Raw genomic sequence first — 19,693 nt, 5'->3', positions numbered from 1 at the left:
GATTGGTAACCAATACTAACACAACAAGTAAAAACAAGTAAGGACGAACTGAAGTTAGGCTAAGGCGAATTTTTGATACAGTACACCACATTGGTTATGAAGGCTCTGCGCTACGGAGGCCTCCATGCCTCTATGGAGGCCGCCGTAGCGCAGATGTTAGCATGTCCACCTATGACGCTTAATGCCAGGGTTCGAATCCTGGCGAAAACATCAGAAAACAACATTTGTGAGGTACTTTTCCATGTAAAAACTTCTCTTCAATGAGTGTCGCATGTTCGGCACGCCGTTCGGGCTCGGCTAAAAGGCCCCTTATCATTGAGCTTAAACTTGAATCAGACTGCACTCATTGAATATGAGAAGTTTGCCCTTGTTCCTTAGCGGAATGTTCATGGGCAAAATTTGCAATTTGCATGCCGCTATGGACTTAAACTATGCCAGTAATCGCCTTGTTGTGCGCTCTAATGGTATGAAGGCTAAGTCGTCTATATTAAAATTTTCTTATTAGAGAAACTTCCATACCAAATTTTGCGAGGATCGGTAAACAAATCACCAGACTATTGCAGTATTAGTTTAAATCTGTCGAATATATTGCGAATTTTGCAAATGAACATTCCATTAAGAAACAGGGGCAAACTTCTCACATATCAATGAGTGCAGTCCGATTCAAGTTTTAGCTCAATTATAAGGGGCCTCCCTTTCATAGCCGAGTCCGAAAGGCGTGCCGCTATGCGACCTCTCTTTGGAGATAAGTTTTACATGGCAAATGTTGGCAGCATTAGGAGGGGAAACCACCGCTGAAAATTTTTACTGATTGGCTCCCAGGATTCGAACTCAGGCGCTCACCAGGCGGTGGCCTCCTGTCGAGTATATATGGGGGCTCATCTTAATTTGATCCGATATTGAAGACATTGTGCAAAATTTTGGAAAATCTGTCACAGACAAAGGCTTTAAAAGATAACATCGGTTGATACATATATGTATATTGGGGTGATGACTTTTTGTCTCAAAAATAATTTTCTTTATCATGAATGAATGAACTTTTGCCTATTTATGCTTAACATGAAGTTTATTTTACTTAAGTATTGGAAAAGGTCGCGCACAAACCACTTAGAAGTTATACTTTTGTGAAAAAAACTAACATTTTTATACCCTCCACCATAAGATGGGGGGTATACTAATTTCGTCATTCTGTTTGTAACTACTCGAAATATTCGTCTAAAACCCCATAAAGTATATATATTCTTGATCGTCGTGACATTTTATGTCGATCTAGCCATGTCCGTCCGTCTGTCCGTCCGTCCGTCCGTCTGTCCGTCCGTCCGTCCGTCTGTCCGTCCGTCCGTCCGTCTGTCCGTCCGTCCGTCCGTCTGTCTGTCGAAAGCACGCTAACTTCCGAAGGAGTAAAGCTAGCCGCTTGAAATTTTGCACAAATACTTCTTATTAGTGTAGGTCGCTTGGTATTGTAAATGGGCCATATCGGTCCATGTTTTAATATATATAGCTGTTGATCTTGGGTCTTGACTTCTTGAGCCTCTAGAGGGTGCAATTCTTATCCGATTTGAATGAGTTTTGGCACGACGTGTTTTGTTATGATATCCAACAACTGTGCCAAGTATGGTTCAAATCGGTCCATAACTTTATATAGCTGTCATATAAACCGATCTTGGGTCTTTACTTCTTGAGCCTCTAGAGTGCGCAATTCTTATACGATTTGAATGAAATTTCGCACGACGTGTTTTGTCATGATATACAACATCTGTGCCAAGAATGGTTCAAATCGGTCCATAACTTTATATAGCCGTCATATAAACCGATCTTGGGTCTTGACTTCTTGAGCCTCTAGAGGGCGCAATTCTTATCCGATTTGAATGAATTTTGGCACGACGTGTTTTGTTATGATATCCAACAACTGTGCCAAGTATGGTTCAAATCGGTCCATAACTTTATATAGCTGTCAAATAAACCGATCTTGGGTCTTGACTTCTTGAGCCCCTAGAGTGCGCAATTCTTATCCGATTTGAATGAATTTTGGCACGACGTGTTTTGTTATGATATCCAACAACTGTGCCAAGTATGGTTCAAATCGGTCCATAACTTTATATAGCTGTCATATAAACCGATCTTGGGTCTTGAATTCTTGAGCCTCTAGAGTGCGCAATTCTTATACGATTTGAATGAAATTTCGCACGACGTTTTTCGTCATGATATCCAACATCTGTGCCAAGAATGGTTCAAATCGGTCCATAACTTTATATAGCCGTCAAATAAACCGATCTTGGGTCTTGACTTCTTGAGCCTCTAGAGTGCGCAATTCTTATCCGATTTAAATGAATTTTGGACCGGCGTGTTTTGTTATGATATCCAACAACTGTGCCAAGAATGGTTCAAATCAATTCATAACCTGATATAGCTGCCATATAACCGATCTTGGGTCTTGAATTCTTGAGCCTCTAGAGTGCGCAATTCTTATCCGATTGGAATGAAATTTCGCACGACGTATTTTGCCATGATATCCAACATCTGTGCCAAGAATGGTTCAAATCGGTTCATAACCTGATATAGCTGCCATATAAACCGATCTTGGGTCTTGACTTCTTGAGCCTTTAGAGGGCGCAATTCTTATCCGATTTGAATGAATTTTGGCCCGACGTGTTTTGTTATGATATCCAACAACTGTGCCAAGTATGGTTGAAATCGGTTCATAACCTGATATAGCTGCCATATAAACCGATCTGGGATCTTGACCTATAGAGGTCGCAATTATTATACGATTTGCCTGAAATATTGTACGACGGATTCTCTCATGACCGTCAACATACGTGTTTATTATGGTCTGAATCGGTATATAGCCCAATACAGATCCCATATAAATCGATCTCTCTATTATACTTCTTGAGCCCCCAAAGGGCGCAATTCTTATTCGAATTGACTGAAATTTTACACAGGTCTCCAACATATAATTTAATTGTGGTTCAAACCGGACCATATCTTGATATCGCTCTAATAGCAGAGCAAATCTTTTCTTATATCCTTTTTTGCTTAAGAAGAGATGCCGTGAAAAGAACTCGACAAATGCGATCCATGGTGGAGGGTATATAAGATTCGGCCCAGCCGAACTTAGCACGCTTTTACTTGTTTTTTTTCTTTTCAAATCTAAAACTGAAAAAAGTGTCATGGGTTGTAAACTTTGCGAGAGCCACATAACCAACGAATAAAATGAGACATTGATTATCGATGCACATCTTTTGTTTTAATGTACAATGAAGTGAATGTTTCTCGATTTGAATCAAATGTTCAGGGGTGGTCACATTCAATTTTTATACCCAACAACATAGGATAAAGGGTATATTCATTTAGTCTTTCCGTTTGCAATACATCAAAATATTGTGCACAAAATTGGGGGGTTTTCCTATGTGTACGTAGCGGGGGTGAATAGAATGAGCGGATTAGCTGCGGTGTGTCGATCTTTGGCCTTGTGACGTCACTATTGGAATTCCCTCTGTGAAACAAGTGGACTGTATGTGAGCGGGTTTACTACTTATTATTCCTCGTACACAGAGGAATAATAAGTAAAGTGAAAGGTTGAGGTAGCCCAAAATTTAAAAGTGTGAAATAAAAAGATGGTTAGATTTCGGTTTATGACGAGTATATGGTGTTAGAGTTTATTGTGGAAAAAGAGGAGAAATAGCTTGTGTTGCTCACCTTGACTGCGGTTGTAGAGTAAGTGAAGTGAGTGGGCATAAAAAGTTAACAGCTAACCTTTTGTACTAAACTCTTAAAAACAATTAATTCACAATAACTTAGATTCTATTACATTTCAATAGCAAACTTAGAACTAAATGGCAATTCAAATCTTATGTTATAGATAATTCACAATAATACTCTATAATTCAGGGTAATAAATTCAAAAATATTTAAAGCTTAAGTTAAGGACAAATGCAAATTTGTCCATGGCGCCGGCCTTGCGTTTACGCAAAGTTTGATGGTGTAGTGCACAATACGGTCGCTAAGGACTTTATAGCTTCCGAGAGGATTAAGACATTTGGTTGAGGGGTTGAAGATTGCTTCTTTGTAAGTTGCTGTTGTTGCCTCTTACCAGGCTTTTGGTGGTTTCTTTTTGTCTTCTGAGGCTTCTTGCGTTGATGCGTGCGTTGCTGGGTGTGTTGCTGTTTGGTACGGCGTGTGAGTTGCTGATGTCGAGATGATTTGTGAATGGCGGTAGAGTGGGACTTTGCTGACCTTTTCGGTGGCTTGGTGGAAGCGATGGATCTTGCAGGCTGTTGCTTTTGGAGGCGAGACTGGATGGATCTGGTCGAAGTGTTGGATTTCGTTTGTTGCACGGTGAATTTTCGTGGGTGCAACATAGTGTGGTGCTGAAATCCACACTTTCGACATGTTCCAGAAGATTCACATTCTTCCATGGTGTGGCTTCGCGCTAAGCAATTGCGACAATAGTTGTGTTGTCGAACGGCCGCTCGTCTTTCCTCTACGGTCATCTTGACAAATTTTGGGCAATATCTAAGAGCGTGCCTTTTCTTACATAGATGGCATTTGTACATATCTTGACCAGGCATGTTTTATCTGAAAATGGTGAGAGGTTAGCGAATTGCATTTGAAAGGTTGAAGTGGCTAATTAAAATGAGATGAGAAAAGATTCTGTATTAGTTAGAGTAAAAGTTGGGTTTGATCATCCAGATACCAATACATCTCAGCGATATACTACTGGGGTTGGTCCAGAAAGGGAAGGAGACATAATTTCACAATCGGTCGAGTAATGATACCGGAGGCAATCCTCACCTCCGCAACTCTTGTATTGCTATCGGACCCAGCGTGAGTCTTAACTACTCTCCCCAATCGCCAGTCGCTAGGGGGCAGCAAATCGTCAATTACGACTACAAGATCACCGATCTTTACATTAGGAGAAGTGTTCTTCCACTTATATCGTTTTTGAAGAGCCTTGAGGTAATCTTCCTTCCATTGTGTAGCGAACTGGTGATGTATCGCCTTCAGCCTTAGCCATCTATTTATCAGGGATATGTCTTGCGCATTCGGCTCCAGAAATGACATGATTGGCGAACCCTTCAAAAAGTGCCCGGGAGTCAAAGCTGTGAGGTCGTTCGGGTCCTCAGAGACGGCGGAAATTGGACGTGAGTTCAAGACTCCTTCGATCCGCGCAAGAACGGTAGCAAACTGTTCGAAGGTGAACAAGTGAGCTCCAGCCACTCGTTTAAAATGGTGTTTGAAGCTCTTAACGGCTGCCTCCCAAAGTCCACCCATATGTGGAGCATGGGGCGGTATAAATTGCCATTCAAACCCCTGTGTCGAGTATTTCTCAGATATATCGCTTGCTACTACTTGGATAAAACTCCTGAATTCCCGTAGAAGCTTGCGACTGGCACCAACGAAATTCCTACCATTATCCGAAACTACCTTCCGAGGTAGGCCTCGTCTCCCAAGAAAACGAGCAAAAGCGGCCTCAAATGCCGCCGTGGAAAGTTCCGAGCATGGTTCCAGATGTACGGCTTTCGTGGCGAAGCATACAAAGATGCTGACATAACCCTTTAAGAGAGGGGAACGGCGTAGTGGCGAACTCTTAATGTCAAAAGGCCCTGCAAAGTCTATGCCCGTGACGTGAAATGCCGGAGTTATCGTACATCTATCTTGAGGGAGCGGTGCCATTATCTGGGCGCAAGATCTTTTCTTGAAAATTATGCATGTCTTGCATTTATGGATGATGCTTTTCACCCTTGGTTTTAGACGAGAAATGTAAAATTCTGTCTGGACCATACGACACATTAAAATACATTCTCCATGGGCCAGGAACGTGTGCAAGTGGAGCAAATACAACTGACAGAGACGAGAGTTACCAGGAAGTATAACTGGGAATTTCTCGTTATACGGTAGGGAAGAGGCGGCCAGCCGACCATTCACCCGTAGGACTTTGTTACGGTCCAGAAATGGGTTCAAGCATTGCAGTGAACTTTTGCAAGACAATTCCTCGGATCTACTTACAGTCTTGTACTCCTCTGGGTACCATCTAATTTGAGCCAGCATTATGAGACGATTTTTCGTGAAAGTCACTTCATCTTGGGTGAGGATGGGGGAGGAATTCCTCGCGGTACCCCTATATCTACTCAGGCAGTTATGGTAAAAACGAAATACAAAAGAGATCACTCTCAAGGCACGGGTATAGGAAGAAAACCTTATCAAGATGTCAGAGTCCTCGATAGTTCCATGCATGACCTGAATATTCTGCCGCCTCCCTATTTCCGGAGAGACCAACGGATTTCGGTTGGGCCATTCTGATGGTGGGTTCGTTAGCCAAGTCGGGCCATTAAACCACAACGAATTGCCGATGAGATCCTGTGGCCTGCAGCCTCTCGTTCCGAGGTCAGCTGGATTGTCGTGAGTAGGGACATGTCGCCATGTCCCCCCGGGTAAGAGATCGTGTATCTTCGACGTTCGATTTGCCACGTATGTCTCCCAGGTCCATGGTGGCTTTGTCAACCAACCAAGTACTATTGAAGAGTCCGTCCAAAGAGTTATGCCACTGATATTCAAATCAAAAGTACATAGTACGAAGTTGACGAGCTTAGCGAGCAGAAATGCCCCATTGAGCTCCAATCGAGGCAGGCAGACGGGTTTTAGTGGTGCTACCTTGCTTTTCGCAACGAGCAAGTTAGAGAAGACAACATATTTCAGAGTCTGGCACCGGATATAAACGCATGCACACATTGCCGCTTGAGACGCGTCAGAGAATCCGTGTATTTCAACTATATCGGAGGGATGGTACTGCAGCCATCTAGGAATAGAAATTGACCCGATGTGCTTCAAATCGGATACCAGAGCGTTCCACTTCAGCAAAGTCTCTGGGCTGAGTTCATCATCCCAATCAAGACCTTCGAGCCAAAGTTGTTGCATCAATATCTTCGATCTAATTACTACAGGAGCAACCCAACCTGCAGGATCAAATAATTGAGCAACGGCTGAAAGTACCTTGCGTTTACTAATGGGTTGGTCCGTCGGAATGGCGCCGAGAGTGTAACTGAAGGAATCAGTTAGCGCATTCCATTTGATGCCAAGTGTCTTGGTAGTGCTCGACTCGTTAAAGCGCAAGAACTCGGAGTCATATAGACTCTCTTGTGGGAGATGAGCAAGCAATTTGGGGTTGTTTGCAGTCATTTTGACAAGAGGAAACCCTGCATGCTTAAGGACTGAGCTTAAGTTCTCTTGTGCTCGAATAGTGTCCTCTATAGAGAAGCCTCCGGACAAAATGTCGTCGACATATGTCTCTTTTCTCAATGTTTCTGCAACATCGGGAAATTCACTTTCAGAATCCGAGGCGAGTTGTAGGAGCGTGCGAATTGCTAAAAACGGCGCACAGTTCAGGCCAAAGGTAACCGTTTTTAACTCAAAATCTTTTACCGGTCCCTTGGGATCTGGCCGGAAAAGTATACGCTGATAAGCTCTGTCGATTGGGTGTAGCCATATCTGCCTATACATCTTTTGAATGTCCCCGCAGAAAACATATCTATACTTTCGCCAATTGAGAAGTACTGATGTCAAATCAGTCTGGAGCGTAGGCCCAGTATGGAGCACATCATTTAAAGACTGGCCCGATTTGCTCTTACGAGACGCGTTAAAGACGATTCTGACTTTAGTGGACTTATGCTCTGGACGGACGACTGCATGGTGGGGGAGATAGAACGAATTGTATTTTCCACCGGAGTTTATTTCTTGGGATGAGGTCTCTTCAGCATGACCGAGAGAGATGTACTCATTCAAAACTGAATTATATTCGGTATTTAGCTCGGGATCATCGGAGAGCTTTGACTCCATTCGATTATATTGAGCCAGAGCGAGAAAACGAGATGAGCCAAGAGATAGGGAGTCGGAGAATTCTGCTTTGAAAGGCAGTCTCACGACGTATCTACCATCCGGGGATCTGGAGGTAGTTTTCGAGTAGAACTCCTCGCAAAACTGATCTTCCTCACACAGAGGGGAAGCCATGGGTATCTCTTCTTGCTCCCAGAATTTTCTCAGAAGTTCGCTTATTTTTACATCCTCGGATTCAACCACGTTCGTGGAAAATGAGAAAATTCTGTCAGTTTGCATTGGACCGCTCAATACCCAGCCAAAAACTGTATTGTATGCTGAGGTATCGCCACATATATTCTTCCTGATTCCATCAATATTTATGAATCGTTCAGGATCATTGCCTAAAATTAGGTCAATTTGAGCGGATTTATTAAAGTTTGGATCGGCTAAGTCAAGCTCCTCCAAGTCTGAGGGATTTGAAATCTCGAATGAGACTGAAGGGAGCCATTTTGTCACTTTAGGCAAAACTATTGCCGAGACAGTAAAGCGGACATCGTACTTCTCGGCAGCAATGACGAGTTGGCATTCCTTTTCCGACGTTTGAGTTTGTTCGCCAATTCCAAAAATCTCAAAGTGCGCTTTAGTAGTGGGAAGTTGCAAGCGCTTCTGCATTCTTTGAGTAATGAATGTTCGTTGAGAACCAGGATCAATGAGGGCTCTTAGAGTAAACAGCTCCCCATGATGTTCAATGCGAACCAGAGCTGTTCGTAGCAAAATCATTTCATTGTTGGCCGAGAAATTGGCCTGAACATGAGAGGGGCGTCTTGCCCCTGAAGTTGAGGGCGCTTCAATATGAGATGAAGCCTTTGGGCTTGGATCAGATGATTGGATCGGAACTTTGTTGTCGTTATGACTGGTATGAGGTACTTGATCCTCAGATTTTCCCTCAGGTTTACCTTTAAGGTGAAGAAGGGTATGATGTGGCTTGTGACAAACGATGCAAGTGTTTGTACTTTTGCAATTTGTCTTGAGATGAGACGAGGATAAGCAATTAATGCATAATTTGTGTTTAAACGCAAAATCTATGCGTTGCTGTGCAGTATATTTGCGAAACTGGCCACAACTTCTTATCGAGTGATCGGAACTGCATAGGGGGCAAGAAGAACTGAGCTTTTCTTGCGAGTGATAAGTTTGGATCTTACCACTGTTTTGAGATGGGAGCGAACTTCTAGTTTTTGTGGCCTTCATGCTTGAGAGACGTTCTACGATCTCGTATCGGCTAATGAGAAACTCGTCTAACTGGTTCCAAGTGGGAAGTTCACGGTGAGATGTGAGTGATTGTTCCCAGAGAGCCAGTGTCTCATCTGGCAACTTGGTTGATACCAAGTATAACAAGATTGGATCCCAGCTTTCCACATTGACGTCAAGAGTTCTTAGAGTGCAGAGACAATCGTTAACTGTGGATTGAATCCTGTGAATTGCTTCACTATTCTCCACAGAGGCCGTTGGGATGTTGAAGAGGATTTTCAACTGATTATCTACTAAGACTCGCTTATTTTCATACCGAGCCTTGGGGGCACTCCAAGCGAGCTCAAAATTCTCATCACAGAGAGTGTATCTTTTGACTATGGTGCCGGCTGCCCCCTTAGTCTTATTTCGCAGATGATATAACTTTTGAGCTCGAGTCAATTTCGGATGGTTTGCGTAAACCGCCGTGAACATGTCACGGAATGACGGCCATTCCTCGTAGCCTCCTTTAAATACCTCAGTATCACAGGGAGGGACCTTGATGTAGCCACTACCAATCTCTTGAGAAGGATGGTTAGCCGAGGGTTGGGGAATATAAGCCGGAATAAGGCTGTGCCTCGCGTTTTGGCGAGCATTTCCCCCCGAGATTCTCAGAATGTCGAGAATCTGCGATCTAGCTGTGTAATAAGCTTCGGAGCTGGCGTTGAAATTTATCCTCGCGTTCGCCCTAAAGTCCTTGGTATTGGTGTTACTTGGAGCTAGCATGAGACCTTCATAGGTAGCTTGAAGCCGTTGCCACCTATTCTCCAAGTCCTCCAACTTCACCTCCAATACCGAATCCGTTTGATCTTGAATATCACTCTGTTCAAACTGAGTGCAAAAGTTGATCAAATGGTCACAGTCAAAGAGAAACTTGTCCTGACTAGGTGAATTTCTCACTGAGGAAGACGAGCTTGTAAGATTATTAGATCCCGAAGGTAGGGATGCTAAATCTGAGGCTGCGTTTTCCAAGCTCATCTTAAATCGGTCCCGTACAATAGAGCGAGAGAAGAAAACTGGATCGAAAGGGAGAGAAGCGCAGAGTTGGCTATGTTCTCAGTAAGTCTAAAAATTATTTGGTGTTGTTTCGGTTGAACTCTCTTTGTAGAGAAACAGAGAGAGAGAGAAACGATTTGGATTTGAGGTTCGAGTAAATGCAAGCGTAAGCTACAATAAACAACCAAATCGTTGCTTCAGCGTCTGAGAGAATCAACAAAATTCTGAATTAGTAAGGTAGCGGGGTATGCAATCAATGCCGAAATATAGCCTTCTAATTCAGAACTACGCGGTCGTCTAAAAGGAGCTGCCCTCTTAGACTTAATAATAAACTCGAGATTTTAGGAAAATCCAAATAATCCTTTAGATCGTAAGCGGGAGATTTAAACGTACGAGATGAGCATAACCATAGCGGTAAAAAGCGATATACTGTCGAAAGGCATTCGAATTCAAAAGAGCTTGACTAACAAACCCAAATTGCGGTTTCGGCAATGTAATTCGTGTGAATTCTCTCACAAGAACACAAGCCCTTAAAAAAAAGTTCAACGTATTCAACAAATCCAACCTGCAAAACTAGTTCACACCAGAAATGTTGTAAGAATTCAATGTGTCTGGGGTGTAGCAGAGATAAGTGAAATAGGGTGTCGCGTTTCGGCAATATGCACTGAAAGGCACAATCCCGCAACTAATCAAAAATCCCCAAATCCGGCAACACTATATATGTGATTGAGTCTTTTATCTAGTCAATGACCCCAAGGCAGTAGAACATAGACAAAACGAAGAGGAAAAGTGTTTACGAATTATATGCTTGACCTGTACGCATGTACATGCGTAAGTTTTCTTATCTTGTCTTGAACTTCCTCCTATCCATTCGCAATAAGAATAGCGAATGATCAAACACAATAAACTGGGTGCAATATTAATGAGTGTGAGAGAACAGCGTAGTATTAAAAAATGAATTATAGCAATGTTCAAATAATAATTTTACTGAGATTTGCGACGTTGCAATATGGAGCAAGTGCAATTACTTTTAATTACATGCAATAGCAATGGAACGTTAATGTGATATTAGGTAGGTTTAGTTTTAGCAGTTTCTGACATGAAAACAAGTGCAATATATTCTACACAACCCAGTGGCTTTAAACGACTGAATGAATACGACGACAGTGTTTTGAAAATTTCGTCTTTTTCGTTACGTAAATACAAATTGGGACTTGTACAATTTATAAGCAACAATGGGAAACAAGCACGTAAACAGTCTTGTCCCTTAAATACCAGTTGTGTGTAAACGAATGGAAATAAAACCACAATCCCAGAAATATTTAAAAATCAATTCATCTGGCACCACTGAATGCTTGGTGGATGATTCTTCATCTAGTCAATGACCCAATGTAATAAGCAAAACAACGAGGAAGTGCATCTACGTATATACATATGTGTATGCTATGCCTGCTATGTACGTATGTACATATGTGTATTTTGTCCTGATTCGTCTTTGTGCCTATTCTTTTCAATAGTTAGCGGACGATAATCAAACACCTTATACAGCCTGAACTGTGAACAAAACGATGTAAATGTGCCACCAATAAGCTAATGTGACTGCCGTGCCGTGATTTAAACAGGTGCAATACTTCCAACCAACTGTAATAATGTATGGTGTGTTACGCAAATTTAGTCTCTGTGGCAGAGTCCTTCCGATAATTCGAAGTTTAAAAATGGACTTAAATCAATAAACAGTACGATCAAATGGCTTTAAGTATTTAAAAATTTCTTTTTTCATACTATGACAACCTGGGACTCGTGCAATTAAAAACGTCAGGGGCAAGTGCAATTTAAATGTAATAGTGTTACGACTTGTGGCAAGTGCAATGTTCATCAATCGATGCAATAAACCAAATATTTATTATATAAATTCATTAGATTTTCCAGTGCATATACATATCTATGTTAGTTTGAAGATTAGTGCAGTATTTTCTCCCTTTACCCTATCTTACTGTACCATGCGTTCTGTCATACGTAACCAAATCAATGAAAACCAGAGTTGGTTGATGGCCTCCCTTGTCTGTACGTATGTGCGTATGTACGTATGTACGTAAGTGTGTTTTTGTTTTGTTTTCGTTATTCTTATTCCGGACAACCAAGGCTTGGTTTATTCTTCTTTTCTTTGTCTATGCTTAATAGATGGACAAATTTTCAAATATATAAATATAAAATGTGCAACAAGAAATTTATCAAAAAAAAAGCCGGGAGCAGTGCAATAACAAGGCCACAAGGCTACTGTGCCTTAGTTAATATAATTGCAATATAATTGGAATTCGGTAATTATGATTGTCTATTGCTACAAAGGCGCTGCTATAATAATAAGCACAGTGGTGATTCTACTATTTAAGTAAGTCTGTGATTGGTAATATAATACGAAGCCGTTGTAACATTTCATAAAAAACCCAACAGGTGGGAAGTTGGCACTAATCTTCAAATTGTTGTTGGGATATGTGCAATTATTCTTCTTTCTGGACTGCAGGTCCAACCAACGCAATAACCGGTGTGTTCGTGTTAAAAAATTTGTGCAATATGTTTAGAACGTAGTACAATTTTTTCAATTTAGTGCAATAATGCGATATTTTAATATCGTACGATATTATCAATCCGTGCAATAAGCTCGATATTTAATTAATTAGAATTATGGGCAGTAATTTTTAGCTGAAATAAGTGCAATACATCTGTGTCTGTGTGTGCAATATTCTTTACGGTCTTTAAGGCTTTTAATGTGCAATAAATAATTTCTCTGTACACAGTGCAATATTATACAAATTATATAAGGAAATTAGGGAAAAGTGCAATATTTTTCATGACATTGTGCAATAATGTTCACTTGTAATGAACATAATAATTGTTTCAACTTTTATCCTTTCTGATTGATTTTAAATGATGTGGAAATAGAACTGTGGAAAAGTGTATTATCTCAAAATGTTATCTTCTTCCCTTTTTTTCTTGTCTTTTAATCGGTATGTGCTCTGTCTTGATTTCGCCTTCGTTATATTTTTGAAGTGACAGGTCTCCGTAGGTATGTTTGTGTTTCCCTCCTTTTGTTCGATGTTTGATGGATTGGCTAGTGATCTTTACAGATAATTTACATGGACAACGAAAGGGAGTGCAAAAATAAACGAATAGTGGAGAAAACAAAATGAGTGCAATAATAACAGGTTGAGGCAATGACTTGTAACAGTGCTGTGAATTTGAAAAGGCCCAGTTCTAGTGCAATACTTCTCTTTCTCCCAAAATCACAAAGGTGCCAAGAATAAACCACCTTATAAATAATAGGGAACTGTGCAATTGCAACCAAACAACGCTGTGATATGAGGGAAGTGCAATATCGAAAACGTTCGTGCAATAATTTTAACCTTGTTTGTTTCGTTCTTGAATGCTAGTTTAATTTTAATTGAAAAGTACTTGATTTTACCTTTCGATAGGGCGATTACAATCGATTTCCAAAACTTTAAAAAATTTTTTTCGGTTTCGTTTTCTATCTTCTTCTACTTTTCTGTCGGGCTTACACAGACTTCTTTCGTCTTTTTTTCAATTATTCACAAATCTTTAATTTCGCTTTTTAATCATTTCACAATTTCTTTATTCAGACTGCAATAAATTAAACTTTTCTCCTTTAAATTATTTACAATTTTCTGTTTTTCAAATACTTCAAATACAGACTGTATTCTATTGCATATAGGCTGCACAACTTCTATTTCGCACCACATAAAATTATGAACTAACTCTTCTGCTTCTTCTAAGTGCTGTTTGTCTGTCCGCGCTCTTCTTTCCTTTCGTTCAAATTTGGCATATGACACTTGTTGACTATTCTCTCCGAATCTCTTGTTTCTTCTCTCTCTCTCTTGCTCAAAAGAATGAGAGAATCCAATCTGTGAGTTATGTATTGCACGGTGAAAAAAGGTTACTGAACTTTAACGTTGCACATAGGCGATCTATGTATCACAAGCTCTTTCTATTTGTTGCAAAGATATGTATGTATAACAATTGCGGGACTCCGACCCGTTACATGAAACTTTGTCAAATTTTGCGTTTTGTGTCTTTAGATGAGCTGAATTTGAATTTTTGCCAATAGAAAAAGGGTTGGAAACGTACTCAAATGAAAAGATTTCACACGAAACCACTAGAGAGAATTTTTTTTTCTCTATGTCAAACGAAGCTGGACAGACAAATGAACACTTTGCACTTTGCACACCTTTATATGAATATTGTGATTAAAAGAAGGCATTTACATACATACATACACTTGCGACACTAATAGAGATGATCAGTCTTTTCTTCAATTACCACGATTTTGAATATACATGCAGGGATTGCACCTCTTCTTCTTTGTTTCGCATAAACACTTCGAATCTTTCACAATTTTAACCTCTTTTGATCTTTATGTATGTCACCTTGATTTTTATGTATGTATGTTTGCCTTTTTTATATTTAAGAACAAAACCAAAAAAAGGTTCACTTACCGACAACTATGTTGGGCAATGTAAGGAGATGGGGTTACCTCAGTCAATGGTCTTCTCAGTGAACGGCGTACGAAGGACCATGCACAAAATTGGGGGGTTTTCCTATGTGTACGTAGCGGGGGTGAATAGAATGAGCGGATTAGCTGCGGTGTGTCGATCTTTGGCCTTGTGACGTCACTATTGGAATTCCCTCTGTGAAACAAGTGGACTGTATGTGAGCGGGTTTACTACTTATTATTCCTCGTACACAGAGGAATAATAAGTAAAGTGAAAGGTTGAGGTAGCCCAAAATTTAAAAGTGTGAAATAAAAAGATGGTTAGATTTCGGTTTATGACGAGTATATGGTGTTAGAGTTTATTGTGGAAAAAGAGGAGAAATAGCTTGTGTTGCTCACCTTGACTGCGGTTGTAGAGTAAGTGAAGTGAGTGGGCATAAAAAGTTAACAGCTAACCTTTTGTACTAAACTCTTAAAAACAATTAATTCACAATAACTTAGATTCTATTACATTTCAATAGCAAACTTAGAACTAAATGGCAATTCAAATCTTATGTTATAGATAATTCACAATAATACTCTATAATTCAGGGTAATAAATTCAAAAATATTTAAAGCTTAAGTTAAGGACAAATGCAAATTTGTCCATATTGATTTCCGACTCTACAAAGTATATATATTTCTGATCGTCGTAAAATTCTAAGACGATATAACGATGTCCGTGTGTCTTTCCGTCCGCCTGTTGTAATCACTTTAGAGTCTTCCAAAATTGAGATATTGAGCTGAAATTTGGCACAGATATATCTGCACGCAAGCTAAGTTCTTGAATGTACCAAAACGGTACATATTTAGATATAGCTGTCATTTAGACCGATATGCCGATTAAGAGTCTGAGCCCAAAAAGCTTTATTTATTACCCGATTTCGTTGAAATTTGAAATAGGGAGTAGTTTTAGGCCTCCCGATATCCGACCCGAATATGATTCAGATCGGACTATATTCAGATATATGGACCGACCCGCTGGTTAAGGGTCTAATGCCCATAAACGCTGCATTTATTATCCGTCATATTGACCGATATGCCGATTAAAGGTCTGGCGCCCACAAAAGCGTTAATTATTACCCGATTTCACTGAAATGTGAATCAGTTAGTTGCTTTAAGCCTCCCGCCATCTGATCATATATTGTAAAGATCGGACGATATTTAGATATAGCTGTCATATAGACCGATATTCCGATTAAGGGTCTGAAGCCCAAAAAGCTTTATTTATTAGCCGATTTTGTTGAAATTTGAAATAGTGCGTTAATTTAAGACTCCCGACATCCGTCCCAAATATGAATCAGATCAGACTATACAGATATAGCTGTCATATAGACCGATTTTCCAATTTTCGGTCTAGTCCCATGAAAAGCGGATTCCTTGCCTGATTTCGCTGAAACTGTTACTTGTATATGAGTTCTCGGGACCTGAATAAAATATGCTCGAGACCAGCCGCTATTTAGATATAACTATGGATATTGTAGTGGAGTTATAATAAAATAGTAGGGTGGGTATCCAATGTTCGGCGCGGCCAAACTTTACACGTTTTTACTTGTTTTTTTTTTTTAATTATGGAAAATTTACATTTGATTGAATTAAAGAAAATAAAATGTTCACTAGTAATCTCTTAAGACATGATCAGGAAAATGTTTATATAAAAAATATTGGCGAAAAAGTTGCTGAGTTATATTAAAGAAGAGTAAATATTAATTCCAATTTATGCTTGGACATCTAATTCGGGATACTTATATTTTTCATGTAGTAAGTAAAAAGGGGTGTGATGTAACAAAAATTAGTTCTTCGTATTGTTATTAAAGTTCTTAAGGCTCCGTAAAATCTAAAAACTATTTGGGTAACTTTTTAATGTAAGTACTGATCTTCACGTTGGGGGAAGGCTTGCAACTAATTTTTTTTTTTAACGAACCTGGGAGAATTTGAACTTGTTCTCCTACCCAAGACTTCTGAAGGTTTTTTAATTGGTTTGAATACGGTGATCTGAGGGTTAGATGAATAGATCTATGTTTTTATATAAAACCATAGTTTAACGCACTTGCAGACATTTTTTGAAGCATTATTGTCCATAATAACGAATGAAGTTGGCATCTTGTGAACCACAAATGCTTTCATTGCTTTCTCCATAGAGATATGGAAAGGGTGATCAAAACTTTGAGTATTCTTACATTTAGGAACGACAAAATATTATGAAAGAACACCCTAAAACAATAATGTTACCTCCATTAGTATTTATAGCCTTTAAAATATACTGAGGGTCAAGTTTTTGGTTTGGAGGACGTAGTATGGATATTTTGCCATGCAAGTCAAAAAAGAAAACAAAACTTGACCCTCAGTACGTTCAGAAGGCCATAAATGAGACAACATAATTGGTATAGGGTGCTTTTTCTAGGTGTGCTGTGGCTGCTTAAAATAAGAATAGGCAATGAATGGATCACCATTTCCACAGAGATATAATGGGAAATGCAATTAAAGAAGCTTAAAGCTATCGTCCCAATGGGCAGCAACAGTGTGCCATAAGCTTTAATCTGACGGCATTAAAATCCAAACCCCATGTCAGCCTGTAATACACAGGCTATCTAAAAGAATGCTACTCGGGTAAAGGATTACTTGGTAAGCACAGAGAAGAAACTCTTTGAGAGCAGTATAGCAGAAGGACTCTAGAATATGTTAGATGATTTCTCCTTTGGGCAGGATTTGAAGAGAAAATATGACCAATTGATAGCAGCCTTCAGCAATGGTAAAACTGAGATTAAGGAAACAGGGCGCTGGAGAGATAACATGAAGTTCCTCTTCAACCTAACCCGTGTCTTTCGTCACATCACTGAGAGGAGTATGATTCCTTTTGTAAAGTTTTAGCAGATCAGAAATATCTGCATACACGCTGAAACTATCGTACTATTCTAACTCTACCTGAGTTCATTCTGATGTCTAAAACCCGGAACAGGTTGGGTGGTAAAAACAAATGCACTTTGTTATAATATCCTATACCTCAGGCTTGGCTATCCAACAACAGAGTGATATGTATACAAGTTCAGTTTTAGGTTAGGTTCAGTTGAAAAGACGGTGCATATATTAATCCGCACCGTGCCACTTGGACAGGACAATTGGACAATTAAGTCAATAATCTGCTTGCTGTGCGCTATTAATACTAAAAGTAACCTCGAAAAACTAAAAGCATGCAAAATTCGGTTGGGCCGAATCTTATATACTCTCCACCATGGATCGCATATGAATATTTCTTTGTCCGATGTCCCTTTAAATGCAAACAAAGAATAATAAATATTAATTAGTTTTTATGGAATCGGTCGATTTTTATGGGACCTAAATCAGATTAAAAATTGATTCAAACCATATTTATCACGTATGTTGAAGGTCATAGGAGAAGTTACTGTGCAAAGTTTTAGCCAAATCGGATACAAATTGCGCCCTCTAGGACTTAAAGAAATCAAGATCCGAGATCGGTTTATATGGGAGCTTTATGGTTATGAACCGTTTAAGACCATACGCACAATTATTGGAAGTCAGAACCAAATATCTTATAACAAGTAAGAGCGTGCTAAGTTCGGCCGGGCCGAATCTTATATACCCTCCACCATTGATCGCATTTGTCGAGTTCTATGCGCGGTATCTCTTTTTAGACAAATAATAATAATTGAATAAGAACTGTTATCCTATTGGAGCTATATCAAGTTATAGTCCGATTTGGACCATAATTGAATGCTGATTGACATTGTAGAAGTCATTGTGTAATATTTCAGTTCATTCGGATAAAAATTGCGCCTTGTAAGGGCTTAAGAAGCAAAATCGGGAGATAGGTTTATATGGGAGCTGTATCAAGCTATTGATCGATTCAGACAATACTAGACACGTATATTGAAGGTCATGAGAGAAGGCCTTGTACAAAATTTCAGCCAAATCGGATGAGAATTGCGCCCTCTAGAGGTTCGAGAAGTCAAGATCCCAGATCGGTTTATATGGCAGCTATATCAGGTTCTATATCGATTTAGGCCATACTTAGCACAGTTATTGGAAGTCATAACAAAACACCTCATGCAAAATTTAAGCCAAATCGGATGAGAATTGCGCCATCACTTGGCTCAAGAAGTCAAGATCCAAGATCGGTTTATATGACAGCTATACCAGATTATGAACCGATTTGAACCATACTTGACAAAATTGTTGGATATCACAACAAAATACGTCGTGCAAAATTTCATTCCAATCGGATAAGATTTGCGCCTTCTAGAGGTTCAAGAAATCAAGACCCAAGATCGGTTTATATGGCAGCTATATCAGGTTATGGACCGATTTATACCATACTTTGCACAATTGTTGGATATCATACCAAAACACGTCGTGCAAAATTTCATTCAAATCGAATAAGAATTGCGCACTCTAGAGGCTCAAGAAGTCAAGACCCAAGATCGGTTTATATGGCAGCTATATCAGGTTATGGACCGATTTGAACCATACTTGGCACAGTTGTTGGATATCACAACAAAACACTTCGTGCAAAATTTCATCCCAATCGGATAAGAATTGCGCACTCTAGAGGCTCAAGAAGTCAAGACCCAAGATCGGTTTATATGGCAGCTATATCAGGTTATGGACCGATTTGAACCATATTTGGCACAGTTGTTGGATATCATAACAAAATACGTCGTGCAAAATTTCATTCAAATCGGATAAGAATTGCGCCCTCTAGAGGCTCAAGAAGTCAAGACCCAAGATCAGTTTATATGGCAGCTATATCAAAACATGGACCGATATGGCCCATTTACAATACCAACCGACCTACACTAATAAGAAGTATTTGTGCAAAATTTCAAGCGGCTAGCTCTACTCCTTCAGAAGTTAGCGTGCTTTCGACAGACAGACGGACAGACGGACGGACAGACGGACGGACATGGCTAGATCGACATAAAATTTCGCGACGATCAAGAATATATATACTTTATGGGGTCTCAGACGAATATTTCGAGTAGTTACAAACAGAATGACGAAATTAGTATACCCCCCATCCTATGGTGGAGG

At 39.8% G+C, this 19,693-nt stretch overlaps 2 protein-coding genes and 1 long non-coding RNA gene across 3 annotated transcripts; 1 reads left to right on the top strand and 2 right to left on the bottom strand.

The window, feature by feature from the left end:
• Positions 1-4,536: 4,536 nt before the first annotated feature.
• Positions 4,537-5,679, bottom strand: LOC131997167 (uncharacterized). Its single transcript, XM_059367654.1, has 2 exons — positions 4,798-5,679; positions 4,537-4,581 (listed from the first exon to the last, which is right to left on the bottom strand). Exons 1-2 carry the CDS (start codon positions 5,677-5,679, stop codon positions 4,537-4,539), a joined length of 927 nt encoding a protein of 308 aa, XP_059223637.1.
• Positions 5,680-6,592: 913 nt separating this feature from the next.
• On the bottom strand, positions 6,593-10,083 carry LOC131997165 (uncharacterized). The gene is made up of 2 exons (XM_059367650.1): positions 6,724-10,083; positions 6,593-6,661 (listed from the first exon to the last, which is right to left on the bottom strand). The coding sequence occupies exons 1-2, from the start codon at positions 10,081-10,083 to the stop codon at positions 6,593-6,595; spliced, it is 3,429 nt and encodes a 1,142-aa protein (XP_059223633.1).
• A 1,748-nt stretch (positions 10,084-11,831) lies between these two features.
• On the top strand, positions 11,832-12,891 carry LOC131998074 (uncharacterized). The gene is made up of 2 exons (XR_009398534.1): positions 11,832-12,490; positions 12,553-12,891. It is a non-coding gene; the product is annotated as an uncharacterized LOC131998074 (long non-coding RNA).
• Positions 12,892-19,693: the final 6,802 nt, after the last annotated feature.

The sequence above is a fragment of the Stomoxys calcitrans genome, chromosome 1, assembly GCF_963082655.1.
Source record: "Stomoxys calcitrans chromosome 1, idStoCalc2.1, whole genome shotgun sequence".
In the NCBI taxonomy this organism is placed as follows: domain Eukaryota; kingdom Metazoa; phylum Arthropoda; class Insecta; order Diptera; family Muscidae; genus Stomoxys; species Stomoxys calcitrans.
This window is presented reverse-complemented; position numbering and strand designations above follow the sequence as displayed.

What these genes read in the sequence shown, in the direction of transcription:
- LOC131997167 (XM_059367654.1), bottom strand. Translation starts at nt 5,679, where the DNA reads ATGGCACCGCTCCCTCAAGATAGATGTACGATAACTCCGGCATTTCAC. An exon ending in GCAATACAAGAGTTGCGGAG is followed by an intron (nt 4,582 to 4,797) that starts GTGAGGATTGCC and finishes CACCATTTTCAG; the next exon opens with ATAAAACATGCCTGGTCAAG.
- LOC131997165 (XM_059367650.1), bottom strand. Translation starts at nt 10,083, where the DNA reads ATGAGCTTGGAAAACGCAGCCTCAGATTTAGCATCCCTACCTTCGGGA. An exon ending in AAGCGGCAATGTGTGCATGC is followed by an intron (nt 6,662 to 6,723) that starts GTTTATATCCGG and finishes CGTTGCGAAAAG; the next exon opens with CAAGGTAGCACCACTAAAAC.